The sequence below is a fragment of the Metopolophium dirhodum genome, chromosome 1 (assembly GCF_019925205.1).
Source record: "Metopolophium dirhodum isolate CAU chromosome 1, ASM1992520v1, whole genome shotgun sequence".
NCBI classification, from domain to species: domain Eukaryota; kingdom Metazoa; phylum Arthropoda; class Insecta; order Hemiptera; family Aphididae; genus Metopolophium; species Metopolophium dirhodum.
In genome coordinates, this window is record NC_083560.1 from 74,175,955 (window position 1) to 74,196,982 (window position 21,028).

Here is a 21,028-nt window from a genome sequence, read left to right on the forward strand (position 1 = left end):
AAACACTGCTAACGCTAATGCAACGATAACATTTTTTTAGACAAATGTCCTTTCCAGTTTTCTGACCTTTATAGTTTTTATCTTGTCTATATTCCATTGTCAAAACAAAGTTTGTTTTGTCGTGCTAAATTCTAGACTAACTGTGCTTGGTACACAGAATAGATATAATATGCCACTGGTCAAACTGCGGCTCGCGTCATAGACATTTTTACTACTATAATAAAAAGTAATATTCCTTTTCCTACTCATCATATTATTTTTGATTATATTATATGCGGCTTACAACTCTCTAATCGCTGACCAGCCCACTGCCCAGTCCAACCTGTAATATACACAATATTAATATACTGTCTTTAATTCAAAATAATATATTATGGTGGCTTGGCGTAGCGCGTTGGCTACTACTAGACGTGGAATGTGACTGAGAATAAGTAACGCCCGCTGCTACTAGCTCCCGGATGGGTAACCACAGTTAGGTCGACATGATTTCTGAAAGGGGTGGGGGGGGATAAAAAAAAACACATAGCTAAATGGGAGTGGAAAATTGAAAATTACCCCAACCTCTCAAAACTTTTTACTTAGGTAATAAAAAGCCAATGGGGGAGGGGTCTGACCTCCACGCCCCCCCTTTCTACACCACTTTGTGACCATCCGGGTTCGTAGTAGTAAAAAACTTGCCACACATAGGTACACATGTTTGCTTACCTACCGTAACAACGCCTTACCGTACGAACCTTACAAACTATAGTTCATAATCCCCTATAACAGCTAATGGCCGGTCACCGGACTAAGTTAAATAAAAAAAAAAAATATATTATGTTTTTGTTTTATCATTTATGTCATACTGTTTTTTTTAAAAAATCATCAATGTACATTATCATTCATCGGGTTTGCGCCTATCACAGATATATAAAAATACTAGATAGACGACTCCCTATTCCTACAATGTAATAATAATTATGAAGCCGATAAAATGGCCGAAATTTTCTTATCTAAGAAGTGAATGTTTACAAAATGTAAATTATGATAAACCGTGGTATTGTGGGACTTTTAAACTATTAAATATGTATTACAACGATACATCAATACATCATCCACTTAAAATTAAGATTAAAAGTATAATTTATTGCAAAAAACGAAAAATACAATATAGACATAATCAACAAGTTTCAAGCTCGTCCAATAAGCACATGCTTGAATTCGAGTGATCTGAGTTCATATTAAAAATGAACTAAAAATAAAAGTTTATGTTATATGATATTACAACATTATAAAGTAAAACAATAAAGAAGAAAACAATTAAATTTAATATTAAATATAAGAGAAAATATTATTAATATATAATCTTATACTTGGTGAAATTATAAAAATTGTTTAAATTAATATTATATTTATGTAATAAAAAGACTTCTAATTATTAGATATTGGGTCCAAAATAAATGCGATTAAATTACAATTATTTTAATATATTGTATTTATAACAATAAAAAAGATGAAATTTACTAGTATTAACTTTAAGCATATGGTATAGTACAATTTGCAGCTCACAAGTTTAACCTTAAGTCCAATAGGACAATAGGTACCAGTTTTGTTTTGTTCGTTTTAAACATTTATATTATTATTATTATTAAATAAGGTAGTATACCTGTTTTGATTTATTTATTTGAAATATTTTATAGTTATTATTATACTAGACCAGTTTGGGTTTTTTTTAAACATTAATTGTATTATTATTAAATGTATTAAATTAGGTACTTAGTTTACCAGTTTTGTTTTGTTTTGTTTTATTATTAAATAAGGTAGTATACCAGTTTTGTTTTATTGATTTGAAATATAGTATTTCAAAAATAATAAATGTATGTAAAATTGTTAATTAATTAATGCCAATTGTTTTTAAAAATATTTTACAATAGAACAAATTTTTATTAAAAAAATGTAATATTCACATACACTAATTACATAATTTACATAAATGTTGAATAAGCTTAAAGTTAATAATATGTATTTAAGACTTATGTAAGTAAGTTAAGTTATTAACATCATGAACTAGGTACCTATACAACTTTAAAGTTTAAACTTGTACTTTATAATATTAAATATTAATTATTAATTAATATGATCAATTGATAACAATAATATCTTTATCAGTGTTATGAAAATGTAAACATTCACCTCTTAGATAAGAGAATTTCGGCCATCTTGTAGGTTTCAAAAACATTTCCAAGTCGTCTATCTAGTACTTTTATATATCTGTGGCGCCTATCAGATACGCTGTCAGTAATCGAGGATCATCCATAGATATATATCTTACTATTTTACCATTGAAAAAAAACAATGTTATTCCTAATACGTTTCGTATAATAAATGAGATGTTTTGCCAACCGACAAAATGGCGGCCTTCCGCAACTGAGTTTCACTTGTTACAATAAATGTAAATTGTATAGGAGTTCCTTATCGAGTGTAGTATAGAAGTCTGTGGGCATAGTATATAGCCATATAGATAAAAGGTACTATGCCCATCTCGCCCGTGTAAACAATTTGACGCAGGCACGCAGTGACGCACTTAATAATATAAGTGACTCCGTCACTCATGTAATACTGCATTTTATGGACGATATGCGCATGCGTAAGGTTAAACGTCCTGTACTGAATATGTAGCCATGTACGTACAAATCATCATACAATCTCATACTAGTAAACGGAGCATATTATAAGGCCGGCGTGGTTTGGTAGTACGGTCTTAAGCAATTTGCCTTACATGATAATATATAATATTAGTTTATATTACACACAGTCATACAGTTTATTGCACCATCTAGTGCGCATGCGCAGTGTAATTTGTCATTCGGTGACACCCGAACAGCGCTGAGCGCAGTCGCGTCGGAGTGTCGGACCCCTGGAACTACATCCATACCATGACTAATTAGATAGGTATGCCAGCAACAATACGAGTTATATTCCGGTTAGCACATCCCACCTTTCCCAGTCGTAGTCGTAAATCACTCATATCATTGGTCGTTAAATTACCCAGCTAATATGTTATGAAGTGGTCGGCGAATACAATGCGTGTCGAAAAGTTGCTGACATACTTATTTTGTCACGATCTATACTCACTCTACTAGACAGTATAAGGTCTATTATATACAATTATGCGATAATTCTCTTCACGCATGCGCAATTTATTATTCGTTCAACACAGAAACTTATATAACTTATACTCACTAGTATGAGCCTCAAATTATCGGGACAAGAGTCTTTCCATAGTAGAAGATATCTCTCTACATCGTGAAGACGACGCTACCTGCTTATAAGTTATAACGTCTTTGAGTACTTTGCCGTTACGCACATGGGCCTTTTACTAATAGACGGCAGGGCCTTTTGGGCAGTGGTATAATGGGGCCTCTACGACTTGGACAAAACACTTATTTATTAAAACGGATAAATAGGGAGGTGGTAGATAAGAAATAATCTAGATTATTTTAACTGTGAATTATTATTTTTTTTATTAGACGGAGCATAATATAACTACGGCGGGATTGGGTAGTGCGGTCCTTGGCAATTTATTACGGTGATACATATACTGTATTATATACAGTTGTACATGGTTTATTGTATCAACTAGTGCGCGTGCGCCATGTAATCCGGTAACACCGGGACAGCAGAGTTACGTGTGACCGCTGGAAGCCTGAAATACGTCATCCTTACTCCGTCTACTATAATAGTATAAGCCAAGGGTCTCCAACCTTTTTTTGCGGCGGGCCAACATTTTTATGTATGACTATTATAAACTGTTATGAATAACATCAAAAGAACAAATAATAAATTAAAAACAATGAAAACTAAATTAGAATAATATATTAAATATCAATAGCTTAGCGGGCCGGTGAAAAAACCTTTGGTAGGCCGGATCCGGCCCGCGGGCTGTAGGTTGGAGACCCCTGGTATAAGCCAAGGCTATGCGTACACACTACCGACGCGCTCAACGGACATGCGCACAAGCACAACGGGTCGATCGATACAACAATGTAACATGCCAATTGCCAGTTGCCACCACAAGACGTTCCAGAGTCCAAACTGACGAGTGACACGGACGCCATTATACGAGTATACTACGACGCTACGGCGACGGACGGACAACTAAAGACTAGAGTAACTAGGACTTAAACTAGACAAAAAAACACTAAAAGCTTATCAGGACCATGGCGGAAACAGACAAAAGCTACGGATTTGCAGTTGGTAAGTGTTCATTTTGTCACAACAACCGTACGGTCATGTTCATGCCCAGGATTTGGTATATATTATGCTGCTGATTTATAATGTGTTGATACGCTTAAATTCTCAATGTAGCGAAACAATTCCATGCACTGAAAACTCAATAGTCAATACTAGTAATACTAGAACTACCTATTAATAAATTGCTAAAATTAAATCTAACAAGTTTCAAATGTAGGTATCTATTACTATTTATGTGCTTATGGTATTAATGAACTAGGTACCTATATAATGAATGTATTTCATCATCAAGAGCTAATATATTTTGAAATAATATGTGCTTCACTTACTCCTTAGGCATTCAAATGAGTGAACTGTGCTGTTATCATATTGGTTCTGGCTGATTATAGCTTTGGTAACCTCTACTTAACTGCATTAGCTCTTGTTCATCAATTATACCTACATCGAATTCATGTCAGTTACATTGGATTTAATAATAAATCACTATTCTAGTAGGCCAGAATTCATAGAGCGCTTATGGATAAATAATAATTTGAGCCTCCCCACAAAAAAATTAACTAATTCAATTTTACTTTATTTACCTGTAACTTATAAGCATAATCAAGGTTTACTTTAAAGCTTTAGTCTGTTATTTTAATTTAAGGTGCGATTACAAACTATAGAGAAATATTTCAAATTCAAAATAAAGATATAACTAAAGAATAAAAATTTTTGGGAGCAGATCCTTTGATGATTGAAGTATGTACCTAGTCCTTCTTAGATGCAATTTCATGCTCAATTAAAAGTATGGCCAAGTTTGATAGACGTTCTTGAACCATGGTGGAAGCTGTAGTAACTGGCATTGTTAAAATATATCCTCTTAATGCCGCTTCCAAAATTGGGTATACATCTCGTTGAGAATTTTGTTGTATGAATTTTAAAATTACATAAGAGTTTGTAGTTTTAATTATGTTATTCATTTAGAAATTAGAAACTTGAAATATTGAACTTAATGTATAACTCACTACCAGTAATAGTCAAATGATTTTGACATGGTGGGGGGGGGGATATGGCTGATTTTTTAACATTCACTTTTTAATTATTAAAAATATAATTCATGGTTATCAGACGTTAAATATTAAAAAAAAGTCATGGAGGGATCATCTACCTATTTCCATAGTCACTAAATTTCAACCAGACAAAAATAATAATAGAATCTAATCCTAGAAATGTACTTGTAGCTTTACAATATTTTGACTTGTTTCATTTGACTCTAAGATTTAGAGTCTAAGTCATATATTTTCCGTTTTATTTTTCCGGTAGGTAGTTGGAAAATCTGTAGGTATATTTAGATAGATATTAAAAGTGCAATTTTTTTAGCATACTTCAATGTATTTTTAAAACCATTTTATCGTATATTTTGAATGCATTCAATTAAGCTTTCTAAACTTTTTGTAGCCATATAGATAAATATAATGATTATTTATGTTACAGTGTATGTGTTTAGTTTATTTAAATTTACTATTACCTTAGGCTTTAAAAATATTATTTTGGTCAACTTTAAATTGATAACCAACTCTAGCTTCCCTCAACATTAGAAAATTGAATAAATCCAGCATAAAATGTTATTTTCATTTTAAATTGTAATGTTTTATTCTTAATTAGGTGACAAAGTCTTTGTGTACTACAACGGATTGCTTTACGAGGCAATATGTTTAAAACGACGAAAGACAGATTATGGAGAAAACCAGTACTTTGTTCACTATAAAGGCTTTAAGAATAAGTGGGACGAGTGGAGTGATGAGGATGACATTTTGCCAATCAATCAGATTAATATAAGTCACAAGGAAAGGCTAGAATCTAGTCGGTAAGAAATTGATTAATTATTACTACTCATCGCTTATCACTAAGGCCCAGAAGTTGTAGGAGTTGCATATTACTTTACATGCTTTAAATTTATAGAAGACCAAGCTAGAAATCTAAGATATAAAATAATTTAAACTGCATATTTTTTCAATTTAAGGGAAAACGTGCATATTTATTGGTTTTTATATGTACATTATTTAAAATTGTATAAAAAAAAATTTACCTTTTTTATTCGTAAACCGTGTGTCTTTTAATAATAATATTGAATGTAAAACTCATATTCTCGCAGTCAACTATTAATTTAATGACAATGGTGTAATGCACAATTTAATCCCTATTGCGCTAATATTCCAATATAACTTTTGCCTTTACAAATATATTTCTTAAACAATTTTTTTCAATTCAAAAAAATATAAAATCAATCAAATGTCAAAATGACAAACAGTTTTCCGCCATATTTTAATTATAAATTTTTTTTACATTTTTTTTAGTGCAAATTAATAACAATATAAAATAATTTTTTTGGCTATTCCAATAATTTTGATTTTTTATGAATATTAAATTTATTTGTATGTTTGACATTATTTCATGCATATTTTAAAACTTTTTTGTTCAACCTCAGCGACAAGCCTACTCTCCGACGGCTCAAGCATGGACTTTATATCTATAATATGATGCCTTACCTCAACACCAAAAACTAATTTAAATTCACCTATATTTATTATATTTATTTAATGTAGACGAAAATGTAGAAGATTAAAACGAGGAAAAAAATCTCAAGAACCTAGGGCAACAGAAGATGATTCTTCGCCAAAACCACCATTAAGAAAACGAGGTATATATTTTAGTTCAATATTTATTTTGTATTTCATATTTGTCATTGTAATGTTTTGTTAAAATTAGGCAGGCCCAAAAAAAATGTAGATCAATCTGCAGAACAAGCAGTAGGACAATCTGCAGAACCAGTGGTAGGACAATCTGCAGAACCAGTGGTAGGACAATCTGCAGAACCAGTGGTAGGACAATCTGCAGAATTAGTGGTAGGACAGTATGCCGAATCAGACAGAGAAAACTCTGCAGAACCATCAGTAGCACAATCTATAGCCCCAACGTTCGAACAATCTGTAATCCCATTTGTAGAAGACAAACCAGCTGTTCGGGCTGTTGCTAATATTGTATTGAATATTATTCCAAGTTCAAAGGTACCTATAACAAATAGTGCAAAAAATTAAGTTAAAAATTGGAGTTAGGTATCTTTTTTAATTAAATTTTTGTTCTAGCTTATTGCAGATAAATTGCGTAAATTAGTACTACCATCTAAATTAAAAAAAGCAATAGAATTTGATTGTGTGATTATGCATCAATATAACTATGCATCCCAATGGGTACGATACATTTTATTTTTATACGTCATCACTAATGATTATATTATTAATCTACTGATTGCTTGGTTTTAGCTATTAAAGTTTCCGGAGAAAAACTTTTTGGCAGAAGTAATTTATACCTTCACTAATTCATCTTATTTTATAGATGATAGCCAACAGTAATTATTAAATCACTATCTAAATTTATTATTAATAAATATTTCATACAATATTTGTTTTAGGAAATGTTCAAAGATGTTCTGTGTTACTTTAATGCAATATTTTAATTCTTCTGTTCACAAACATCTGACATACAAGGTTGAGAGAATATACTATTTACAATATAAGGTAATGATAAAAAATCAATTATGTAAAATAAAGCTTATTTTTAATACAAGGATATATATTAATAATTTTCCTTTCTAAATACTTCAAATTCTATGATTTTTATGAAAGAAAAATTACTTAAGAATCTGGGCAAAACAATAAATGTCTTGGTTTTATTTTCATGTTTGTGTACACATACTTTAGTAGATACCATTTTCTAGACATCTTGGTATAATTTAAAAATAATAATTTTGGTGTTTTTGTGTTACTTATAAATATTTTAAATGTTTATCTCTTTTAGTTTATTTGCGATTTAAGTATGATAAAATTATTTACTTTTGGGTAAAAAAATTTTTAAATTGAATACAAGGTATCCTTAAAAGGTATTCTTACTACATATACAAAATATAAAAATTACATAAGCACCATTTTTTTTTTTTATGATTTTAGAGTTTAAATTTTAAAAATTTGTCAAAATTATCAATTTTATAAAATGTTTAATTTTTACAGCCAAGGCTGGCAAATATGATACAAAGTTGGATGAATAAAAACAATTTTAGTTACTTTCATATAATCAAAATAATGCTTTGTGCGGACTAAAAACTTACATCTTATATTATTTTATTTTATTATACACAATGCACTTTTCTAAATATTTAGAATAAGGTTTTGTCTATTTATACCACAAACATCTTCATACCCTCCTACTGTAGATAGTATTGAATTAAAGTTAATTACAATAGTCAATAATTATGATATAAATATAATATACTTTTATAATATTTAATAATATAATAAATTCTATGGTCTGGTAAAATTAATTCAACCTACCTTATTACTAATATAATATTAGTTGTAATAGTTTACTAATTTGAATAGCAATATAAATTCATAATCTCATATACTTGGTAATATAGATCAAGTGTTAACGTCTGCTTTCTGAATTGTATTTAGTATACAATGATTTGTCATTGAATTCAAATTCAACCCATCCATTACATCGACCTACCTCGGCAGGTACAGTAGAACGGTACCTACTTTTTTTTTTTATTAATTGTAATCTTATTTATGATGTGATATTTCTAAATTAAAATTATTTTGAGTATGATAATTGTTTATTAAAAATTAGCGTGTCATGAGATAATTTTTAACAATTTGTTTTACGATCAAATATTTTAATTTGTAAGACATAAGTTGAACATTTTGTATAAGACTTTAAAAATGAACGTTTTTAAAATCCGTTAAAGTGTTTTGATATAATAGTATATAGTAGGTGTTGAAGGTGTAAAATCATTGAGTAGGTCACTGTTATGGTTGTATTCAATTTGAATTTAGAAAACTTATTGCATACTAAAATCAATTCTAAACAAAGTTAGTCTGTCAGCATACATTTCTAAAAATATTTTATTACATATTTATATTACTCTTAGGAATATAGAATAATAATTGCAAATATAAATTGCATATTTTATAATTGTAATGTTATTTCATATTTTCATATAATATTACCAGCTGTTGTTAACGTATAAGTCAATACTGACGTAATGTAGAACAGTGTGAATAGGTTAATGGTATAAATAGCTTTAAATTAATCAAAATATTTTGAAAATTGAATTGTGTATAATAAATAATTAGCTGAATTATCAGTTGCTACCAGGCTACAGTTATAGGCTTGTCGATTATAATAGACCTCCATGACTGGGGAGGCAAATTGCAAAAATTTAAGTTTTTACATGCTGCATAATATATATATCTACCTAATATTAATTGCGACTCTTTTCTCATATAAAATCAGCATATAACAAAACTAAAATCATTCTTCTTTGTTTATATATCTAATTTTGTCTAAATTCGAGTACAAAACAACTATAAAAAAACAGTGTTTTCATATTTTGTGGATTTGTTGGTTACAGAATAACCTAATTACATGGAACCTTGTTATAAATTTTCAATCCTTAGCTATTCAAGTTGAACATTTTATACATTTTTAACTACAAAATCATTTTTAAATTTGAAATTTGAAAAATATATGTTCAGATTCTGAGCAGCGTCGAATGCATTGATTATACAATGATGAGTTTTTTATTTTATTTTGTTTTTGTGTTTGTCATCACCTTTTAAGGTACCTAGTAAAAATGCTTAGATTTTCTTCAACTGAATTGACCTCTTATAAAATTTAGAAGGTGAGATTATTATTTAGGCAATGTCATATCCTTTTTATTATATTTTAGTTTAAAGCAAGTTATGAGTATTTTAAGATTTACAAACAATTAAAATATAGATTTTTATCATTTATTTCCAACTTTTACACTGTAAATATTAATTCATTTTTTTCAATCTCAAAGTTTATATTTTTATAATTCACAGTTATTATTTTGTTCTCAATATAATACCTTCAGAAAATAATAATTTTTTTTTTTTAATCAAGAGTAATACAAAATTTAACACGAAAACACAAGGTTTCCATTGTTGTATTGGTTATTTAAGAACATAACTAAATATTACCCAGTTTTTCGTAATATTTAATGCATTTATGTTATAGTGCAAGTTGTCAACAATAAATTTCAAAAAAAAACAATTTACACCCAAAACTCCGAAAAGTCAGGGGGAATACCCCAGCTTGTTAAGGGGGGCCTCAAACTCTGGGTGCTAAGTCTAGTGGCTGGTACCACATGTTGCTTGTCCTATTGCTTTTTAAAAGTTCTTATTTAGTTTTAAATAAAAATGTTTTATACATTTTTTTATTGATTTTAATTCTACATTAAATTTAGCAATATTCAATATAATTTATTATAGTGAAAAAGAAATGACAAGAATAATTGGTAATAATACATTGATTACAAATCCCAATAAAATTGTATCGTTAGTAGCGCAAGTTACAAAGTTATATTTGTTATACCAGTTATATTGTATTAGAATATAATAAACCTTCCTGCAATATTAAAAACAAGAGTTTTGTTTTTAATTATGAAATTATTTAACTTCATAAAATAAGTAAATAAACAATTTTTTTATAAAAATTATGTATTATAATATTATATTGTCTGTTTTAGGGCTTGGAATATTTTCTGAATAGATTGAGAGATCGACCAGAAACCAACTATATCTATAAACAACATCTGAAACCCAAAACAATTTGGTGTTATTTGTATGGTCCCATGTATCTATTAAGATTAATTGGTATGTATCAAACACAAATACATTATTTTATGCTTAACCTTAAGGACTTATATAATATACATTTGTATTAAGTCTTTATAAAATTTAATTGAATAGTTTAATGATAAATATTACACGTGTAGCTCTGTTAATTAAAATATTAGCGTAAATTTACCTCTTATAAAATCTTAAGGTAAGATTATTATCTGGACAACCTCATCCTCATGGGCTTTTTAATATATTTTAATTTCAAAGCGAGTTATGAGTATTTTAAGATGTACAAACAATTTACAATTTTAAAATACTCATAACTCACTTAAAAATTAAAATATGATAAAAAGCCCATGAGATTGCCTAGATAATAATCTTATCTTTAGATTTTATAAGAGATTAATTCACTCTAATTTTAAAACTATTGGAGCTACAGTGTTCTACTGAGTGTAAAATTGACTATGTTACGCACTTGTAAGACGCAGACAACACATGTGGGGATCACGTCCTCCTAAGTGCATCAAAGTTGTTGTGCGTTGAGTGCAAAAACATGTCTTACATAAAAAACTTCCATGCCCTGTAAAATAGTCAGATTGTATTAGTTAATTGAATATTTTGCAGGTCGGATCAAAGTTTGAATTTCAAAACTATAATTATAGAAGCTAAAATATGCATTTCAACTATATAAAATATTATTTATTTTTTAAATATATTTTTCTTGCACTATTTAAAGTAAAATAAAAATTTGGGCTTTGATCCAACCTAAAAAAAAGTGCTCATCTTTCAGATAAAAAAAAAAATGAACAAAATTCAACATATCAATGAGGTGTGCGATTTTTTCCTGTTAAGTAATTTTTGTTGATATACACTGTATCAACTGCCATCCCTAAATAGGTATCAGGCTGTAGATTAGTGGAAAAGTTTTATAATTGAGTTAACAACTGACATTTGAAATGATTTTCAAATTTTATAGAATTGCAAAAAATTGTACCAAAACCCTTAACTTTAAAGATATTTATCAATTTATTTGATAATTTGCAATTCAAAATTTGTTCTTAAGTAAAATTGAATAGAATTAATGAAAATATTTTACTATACATTTTATCATAAGAAGACTTGCCATTTATTTTCCAGTTTGTTTACCAAAAATTTTGAGATCAACCTTAATGCTTCCTGGATACGATTCAGATACCTTTGTTCATCATATTAAAAATTTAATCTGGTAAGTTATTATTTTTAGATTTTTATTTATCAAATGCTGTTGAAATTATTTATAATGACATCCAAAGAACTAAAAAAAGTAGAGTACAACACAAAAATATATAATTTCATCAGGAAAAAAGATTGTATTGTCACACGTATATGATAAGTGTTAAAAAGATATTCAGTTTTTATTAACTACACAATATTTTACGTGTGTCACAATATTTTGGTTCTAGAAATGGATGGGTAATGGGTATAATCATTATTTAAAATTCAGAGGATCTTTGTCAATTTTGTGATGTCATATACCATAAAAGAAAAAATCACGATTAAAGACATACAGGTTACTCAACAACCCTATGCATATACTTAACAAAAATGATGTACGGACATTCTGGTTTCAAACAGCTGATCAACAATAGGAGAAAAGCTACTAACTCTCCTAGCGTGGTTAACATCAATCAACATTCTAATATTGTATAATATATTATATATATATTGATATATTTTGTAGTACCAAGAGAAATCTCAAATCACTAAAATGCAAAAGCGTTAACTGTACTTCTTGTTATGGCAAAAAATTGTGCAACAAAAAATAAGTTTCGTTGAGTACTTAACTTGTATATCTTTAATCGTGGTCAAAACTTAGAAACTTATCAGATCATTACAAAAACATACCAGCCCCTGCTTTTTATTTAAACTTTCTTGGCTAAACACAGCTTAACTACTCCAACCCATTTGCTCACCCAGCATAGGTCCTTGTAATTTTGGTTATTTCCTAAACTAAAATTACCATTGTAAATATGAACCCATCTAAACTCTATTCTCAAAGATTTGTTCATAGATATGCTTTTAACAATGATGGCACTGCTAGAAATAGTTGTGTAATAAGATTTCCAGCAAAGATTTTGTACTTTTCTGAACTAAAAGTAGGATACTTTTTAAACACATCATAATATTACGTATTTAATATTATTAATCGCTTTGTTAATAGCATATTTCTAATATGTATTATTAAATATCTATTATTTTGATCTATTTTTATGATGTATTTGGAAATTACGATGGCGTTCATTGCTTATCGCTGTTTACAACAATAGCAATTTTTTGGACCAAGCATGTTTTGGTTAAGTTTATGAACTGTGTAACACTGGCTATAACATGGAGGCAGTCCATGCTAGATTCCACAAATGTGAAATTTTGTTCTCCAAATTGACGTTTTTAAAGAATAAATATTGTTCAAGACTAACTAATTTCCACCTTGAAAAAATTCTGAGCATTAGAAGTTCTCCAAAAATACCAAATTTTAAAAAACTGGCTCAGAACAGGAAATGTCATTTTTCTTATTAAAATACGTATACAATTGAATTATTATGCAACTTTATAAATTATATTACATTAAATTAAATGTATTCGCTCTAAACAGATTAAACTGTATTTTTAATACAAAAACAAATACATTATTAATTAATATTTAAGTTTTTCTTACAAAAAATTGTTTTCAAATTATTTGGACTGTCATATAGTTTAATTTCCGACCATTAAATAAAAATCCAGTACGTCAAATCTAATTGAGGATTAATAGGATGTTGCATGTGTAATTAGTAATTACTTATCTCCATCTTACTAACATAGCATATACAATTTTATATTTTAAAAGGAAAATTAATTTTATTCTGTTATTTTTAGTATTAAAGTGAAGTAAATAGTAAACACAATTGAAGGTGAAAGTATTGAATGTGGACCATTTTTAAGAGGTTTGTCTTAGGCAATATTCTATATTCATCAAGAGTACTAATATGTTATATGTGACTATTGTAGCAAGCCAGCTTACTACGTAATAGTAATAGCCTAATAGAACTAATATTAATAACAATAGTAATTATCATGAAAAAGGCTAAGTTGGCCTTGGGTCCACATTACAAATAAAATATACATATAATATAAAATACCAACTGAACAGGTTAAGAAAGCAGAGGACCTCAAGACAGGCGAGCAGTGAATAAACAAGTTTACGAATAATAGTTGGATTCATACAATTTCTAAGAAAGGGGTGTGGTACAGCAGCTAACGAATACCCAAACCGTCATGTTTTATAGAACACAGCACAGTATATTAAAAACTACACACATTTTTTATATTTTTTAACCTATCGATAAAACCACATCATATATATATATAACACATAGTGCATAACGAGTATATAGTAATGTAGCTTATAACACTCTGCACAACGGAAAGTGGTTTCACAAGAGTAGGGCATGGGTATTTTCGAGAAGATAGTTTACGATTACAGTATCCGTGAGAACCACGAAGAATAAAGATATCTTTATTCTTCATGGTGAGAACCCAGATACTCAATAGACAGGGGAGAGGGCTTAATACTGTAAAGTGAACCCCGAAACGGCCTGTATTCAGACGTGGTTCACCCGAGCTTATGCGAGCACCTTCACGTTGGTCAGAATAACGAGTGTAATTTTTCAACTTAAAATAATTTTCACAGAAGAATCAACTATAATAACTTCGACTTAAACCATTTTCAACCGAGTCTGTGTACATCCACATAGTCACTCGTCACTATACTTGACGATCAAAAAAGTTTCAATTCCTGTGGCTATAAAAGTCCCGTACAGCAAAACAAAAATTCACCTAGTGCTGATTTTAATTTTGAAAACATATTTTAATACTTTATTCTGTTTTCTAGCTTTCGTAGGAAATAGATTTTTGCTTTTAAATTATTGTTTAATTAGTGTAGAACCAAATTAAATAATTTTTTTCCCCAAATTAGTGTTGGACGAGTATTGTTTTTTTAATTTTGAGTCGAGTCGAGTCGAGTTTCAATTATGTGGAGTATAAAATTGATTTTTAGATTACTATATGCAATATTGATTTATTATTATTTATTGTATTTTACTATTTAGTAGGGATTCAAATAAATAACAATAATAACTAATAGCCAATAAGTTGGTATAGAGTATAGACTATAGAAAAAATTAAATAAAAATTGTCTTTATTAATTAATAATTATTATTATAAAATATTATATATTATATTATAAACAAATAAGTAATATCTATAAAGTATAAAGTAAAAAGGTAACAAATATTTAAAATTAAAGTATTGATTGTTGAATATTTATTAGTTATTAGTTGAATAATTTATTACCTATTTATAATATTTATTATTTATTAACATAATAACACTAAAATTATTTTAATAATAAAAAATTAAATACTAAATAGTAGATACTAGATAGGTATTAATATTAATATAATATACATATTATATAGTATATACTGGTATATTATTATTTATTAATAATTAATATAATACTAATTACTATACTTATATGTATATAAGATATATTATTATTTAGTACACAATGAAAAAAAAAATAATAATATTTAAGTCAAGGACCTTTAACCATTGATTATGAATATTATTATTTAATATTTATTAATTATTATTATATTATACTATTATAGTAATAAATAATAATACTATAGCATTCATAATCAATGCTATAACAGAATACAAAAAAAAACCATAAAATAGGTAAGTAACAAAATATTAAATAATAATTAGTTATAAAACTTATAAATAGTATGATGGTATATAATACTAAATACTAAATAGTAAATAGTCTAAAATAGTAAAATCTAAATTCATATAAACAAATCAAAAAACATATTAAAAATATTAAATAAGTATAGGTAGTGGTAATGGTATAATTATTAAGCATTAAGTATTAACGTTAGTTGTTAAATTAATGTTCATCAAATCAGTTAAAATTGTAACAAACATTTAAATAAATCTGAATAGTGAATAATTATAATTTATAATATATAATAATAGCATATGAATGATGGGAGTATAGAGTATTAGAGTATATTAAATAAAAAATAATAATTAATATTAATTATTAATCATTCCACTTCTTGTTTTGAATCGTCTTCTATGTCTTCCTTTCCAATATATATTTATAGAAATCTTTTAGAAATAATAATTGTTCAACATGCTCAGGTAATAGCAATGTCCTTCTATCTGATACAATTTGGCTAGCAGATGAAAATAATCTCTCACTAGAAACTTGAGTGGCTGGAATTGCTAGGTGTTGAAGAGCAAGACATTTAATATATGGGTATTTTATTTGACCAACATCCTTCCAAAATTCAAAACTATTGGTTTTTTTTGGTTCCTTAGAATCTTGCATGTAATTTTCTATTTCTTTTTTAATAATTAAATCATTATTTTCATTATTTGTTTGCGGTAGTGTTTCTGTACTCCATTCTCCAACCATTGACCACATTATCCGTATTTATATTAATTGGTTAGATGAAGTTTCCATTCTTCAGTGACATAATGGACTGTTAAAGATATGTAACTTTCATTTGAAAGAGAAGTCCATCCATCTGTTGTGAAAGACACGGATCTAGCACTTTTACATTCATTATCAATGATACTTTTAACATGATCAGCAGATTTTTCAAAAGCATTCGGTATATGATACCGAGAAAAATATTTCCTCGATGGAACAATATACCTTGGTTCAACTTTTTTCATAAGTTCCAAAAATAAAGGCTCCTGGACAATAGAATAGGCATGGCAACCTTGAATAATGAACCTTGATACACTATCATTTAGTGCATTTACATTTGGATTTGTTTTCACCCATGCTTTTGTTAGGCTTATAACTTGTAGCTTTGTGGGTTGAGACATTTAAATTTTTTTAGAAGCATTTTCAGTTTTTGTTATGTTATTCATATCATTAAATGTATCAAATACATTTTTATGCATTTTTAAATGATTTATCATAGATTTTGTTTGACTACATTTCCTTTTTATTTGCACACCACACTCTAAACATTTATCTCTTTCAACACCAGATTCATCTTTGTCGCCCAATGTAAAAAACTTCCAAATAACTCCTTTTTGACGTTTATTTACAATATTAATTATGGTTGGATTTTCTATTGACTGACCACATACTGGATACATATTATTACTAGTCGATGTTGATGCAACTGATGTATCCAATTCCTCATCAGACACATCGAAAGACACACGTTGATTGGACATGGTGAACTAAAAATATTAAATAACAAATATTCAGTTTATCTTAATGATAAAAATTGGCATGTTACTCAAATTGACATTATTTAGAATATTATTGACAGAACTGTAGTTTTTATGAATTGATTTAATTTGATTCATTTTTTGTTATCTTAATATCTACACATTAGTTATTAGATGTGCTACAGATTTGATACATATTCTTAGGAATATTATTTATTTTTAATAATTAAAAAGTATTATAATATTCAATTTACGTCTAGCATACTTGTAAGACTACTTAAAATACTCATTACTCATTAGTTTAACTATTAATTGTTTAATGTTTATTATTTATTAAAGTCTATACTCTATAATATAATATATTATTGATTATTAATATTTAATATGCAATCAAATAGTATTTACTATTTACTATTTAGTATTTATAAATATTTTTTATAATATTTAGCCTTATATTTTAATTTTTAATTGATCTCAACAAATTCCTAATACATTTCAACTATTTATTGTTTAATGCTTATTATTTAATATTTATTCAGTTCTACAATATAGAGTAATATTATAATAATATCAAATATGCAATACAATAATAAAAATAGCAAGGCTGGGCAAGTTAACGATTTTTTTAAACTCAGTTAAGTGTTAATATTCACCAATAACCAAAATTTAATTTAACTATGGTTTAACTCAGCTAATTAAAAGTAAATGCATATTTGTTAACTTTTTAGTTTTTATTAAGTTAAAAAAAGTTAATTTGTTTATACAACGCTAGCGTAGGTACCTACTTAATTTTTTACCAACCCAAAACTAAATTATAGACTATATCTAGTGTTTATACTTTACAGTATATCGATATAGTTAGATTCGGTTATTCGAATGATATAAATTTAAATTTTTAACTTTCAACAATTCACGGTAAATATTTTTTGACATGAAAACAAAATAGACTGAAACAGTGAAATATAATAAAACTAAAAACAAAAAAAATTAACTTAACTTACTTCTTAAAATGAAAAAATAACTCGTTCATTTCACGTTAATTAAAAAAGAAATTTAGTAAGTTAACAGTTAGATAAGTTAATGAAAAGCCAAAAGTAACTAGTTAAGTTAAAAGGTTTAAATTAAATTAACTTTTAACTTTTTAACTTGACTTTAAATTTTTAACTCGTTAATGCCCAGCCTTAAAAAATATTATTTAAATTATAAATATTAAATTAGTAATTACCTGATCAAATCCTTTTGACAATGTACAAACTTGTCTGATTGTCTCTGCTTTAGACAACAATTAATTTAATACGTAACACCACAGTCTAAGTAGTCGAGCGACAAAAACTGAATGATAATTACGAGTTACATTTGATAGATAATGAGTGTGGTTTGGTGGTAGTGGTTACCAATCGGTATAAAATGTTGTCTTCATAATAATATATTAAATAATAAATAATAAGTATTATTACTATTAACTATTAGAGCAATAACAAGCTATTGTTATCAATCTGAACTATCACGTATCACCTTCCTAGTATTCATATCGGATATTTGGGTTCTTTCAGTTATTTATAGTTTTAACACTTATTTTTCAATAAAATACTATTTATAGTATTTTAAATTTATAATAATAAAAATACTGATACGAAAACTCGATTCAAAGAGAGTACTCGTATTTAAAAGTACAAAAAAATTTTGACTCGACTCGAAAATTCTTCCAAAGTCGAGTACTCGACCAACACTACTCCAAATACACTTTAACTGTAGTGTTCCAAAAAAATTAATTTCTTACAAAACATAGACTAGCATAGAACAGGTTTAAATAGTTAACTAAAATTGGGCTTCTTAAAGTATTTTTTTTCTTTTTCTTTTAGGTCTAAACCAGTGCTTCTCAAACTGGGGGGCCGTGGCTATATACTATTGGGGAGTCGTAAAATATTTATTTTATTTTAACTGCGTTTTAAAAAAAAAACAATAATTATTTTCGAGTTAAAATTAAGTAGGGTAGGTTATTTAGTTATTAAATAACCCATAATATCATTAATCATTGTCAATAATTTATCTGTTTGAAATAGTATAATATGTAATTTTAGTATATTTTATGAAAAAAATATTAATGATTTTTGTTAAAGGGGCCTTGACAGTTTTACATTAAAATATTTAGGGGGCTCCATGACAAAAAGTTTGAGAAGCACTGCAGGTCTAAACAACAGCCTTAACGCTTTGTCTGTCATGCGACCGCCAGTGGAAAATATTCATATTATTTACAAATAAATTAGATTATGACAGCCTGTGGTCAATGGTCATACGGTGTATAGATAATTACAAAATGCAACTACCGGTGTCTTTAAAAATACTTTTATATTTTTATACTGTGCGGACGCCAACAGTCCCATGAAAGTCGGCATGTTATATTAATTTTGATAATAGGTAAATAGATGGTTAATTCACTCTAATAATAAAAATAATCGAGTAAAATAGATATTTCTCAACGTTAAATATTATGCTACGTTATTAGTTAGTAATATTCAATATAAGTACTTAATACTTAATATTATGATATTAAATAATATGTTGTATGTACTAACATTAAAATAATTATAAAAAATCGAATTTTTTTTTCAGCTTTTTGGAGGATAATTTTGATACTTATTTCACTTACAATGATTACATAAAAGTTGAAGAAATGATGTAAAATATATACATACAAAATATTTATAATTTAGTATTTAAGAAAATCCAAGTATTGGTACATTGTATTAGTATACAATATAACTATTAAATTAGTCTAGTTCCATATAACTTTTGTTTTTAAAAGAATGTTACATTTGTATGTGTACTTTCCGTATTACAATAAAATTGTACAACATAAAAAAATCTATTTTGCTTGGATCGCACAAAACAGTTTTTGCCGTGTTGTACATTTGTAAGACGGAGACAACACATGCGGGTGTGACGTCATTAAGGCATTAAGATAGTAAGATACGAAATATTATAGGTATATAAGTATAATTAATTTCTCATATATATGTAAAATATTAACAAGGCATTTATTAATTATTCATGAGCATTCGTAGTTATTAATTATTATAAAAGATTTTAATTTAAGAGGTCGTGGTACTCGCATTTGTTGTCTCCATTATACACACATAGCTAGGTACGACATACCAAATTTTTGTTCTCCAGTTTCAATAGTGTGCTGTCAGTTGTGGTATTAGCATGAATTGATCTATTATTAAACGTTTCGGTAAGAAGTAAAAACATTATCTGTGTTTTTTCGTTGGTTTTTCACGATATTTTAATTATTAAGTGAGTTATGAGTATGCAAAATATTAATATTTGAAAATGCTCATAATTCACTTAAAAATTAAAATATCGCAAAAAACCAACCAGAGTTACCTAAAAGTGTTATAATAAGTCAATTCTTTCTAATATCAAAACTGACAGAACACTAGTGAAACTGGTCGAGCGAAAATTGTCCATGTTGTATGTGTGTATATGACGGAGACAACCATAGGCGGAACTATACCTTAAAGTTAGGAGGGCTTTAGCCCTAGCATTTTTTTAATAAGTAAATAATAAATACAATTTATAGGGGCTTTAAGTATGTTATGGCATGGTTAACAATATTATATTTACACATGTGTTTAAGTACATTTTCCCTGCAGCATAAATCAGTGGAACGGCACGGCGTATCTATATTCTGTGCTTTTAAGCCTTTGTTCATTGACCGTGGTCCTATAGTATCCCCCCACCATACTCATAATATTAATATTCGTCTGGCGGTGGTAAAATATCATTTTTTTTATTGGATAACTAAGAGTTAAGACTTATAATCATAA

The 21,028-nt window shown here is 27.7% G+C and overlaps 1 protein-coding gene across 1 annotated transcript; it reads left to right on the forward strand.

Annotated features, from left to right (window-relative positions):
* Positions 1 to 4,101: 4,101 nt before the first annotated feature.
* On the forward strand, positions 4,102 to 19,913 carry LOC132934873 (uncharacterized). Its single transcript, XM_061001263.1, has 10 exons — positions 4,102 to 4,236; positions 5,878 to 6,079; positions 6,819 to 6,913; positions 6,982 to 7,280; positions 7,359 to 7,463; positions 7,536 to 7,621; positions 7,685 to 7,790; positions 10,823 to 10,949; positions 12,054 to 12,141; positions 19,812 to 19,913. The coding sequence occupies exons 1-10, from the start codon at positions 4,200 to 4,202 to the stop codon at positions 19,879 to 19,881; spliced, it is 1,215 nt and encodes a 404-aa protein (XP_060857246.1). The 5' UTR covers positions 4,102 to 4,199; the 3' UTR covers positions 19,882 to 19,913.
* The last annotated feature ends 1,115 nt before the right edge of the window (positions 19,914 to 21,028 follow it).

Bases quoted from the DNA above. Each gene is read 5' to 3' on its own strand.
- LOC132934873 (XM_061001263.1), top strand. From the start codon at position 4,200: ATGGCGGAAACAGACAAAAGCTACGGATTTGCAGTTG. The intron at 6,914-6,981 runs GTATATATTTTA...TGTTAAAATTAG, and splicing joins ACCACCATTAAGAAAACGAG to GCAGGCCCAAAAAAAATGTA. The intron at 10,950-12,053 runs GTATGTATCAAA...TTTATTTTCCAG, and splicing joins GTATCTATTAAGATTAATTG to TTTGTTTACCAAAAATTTTG.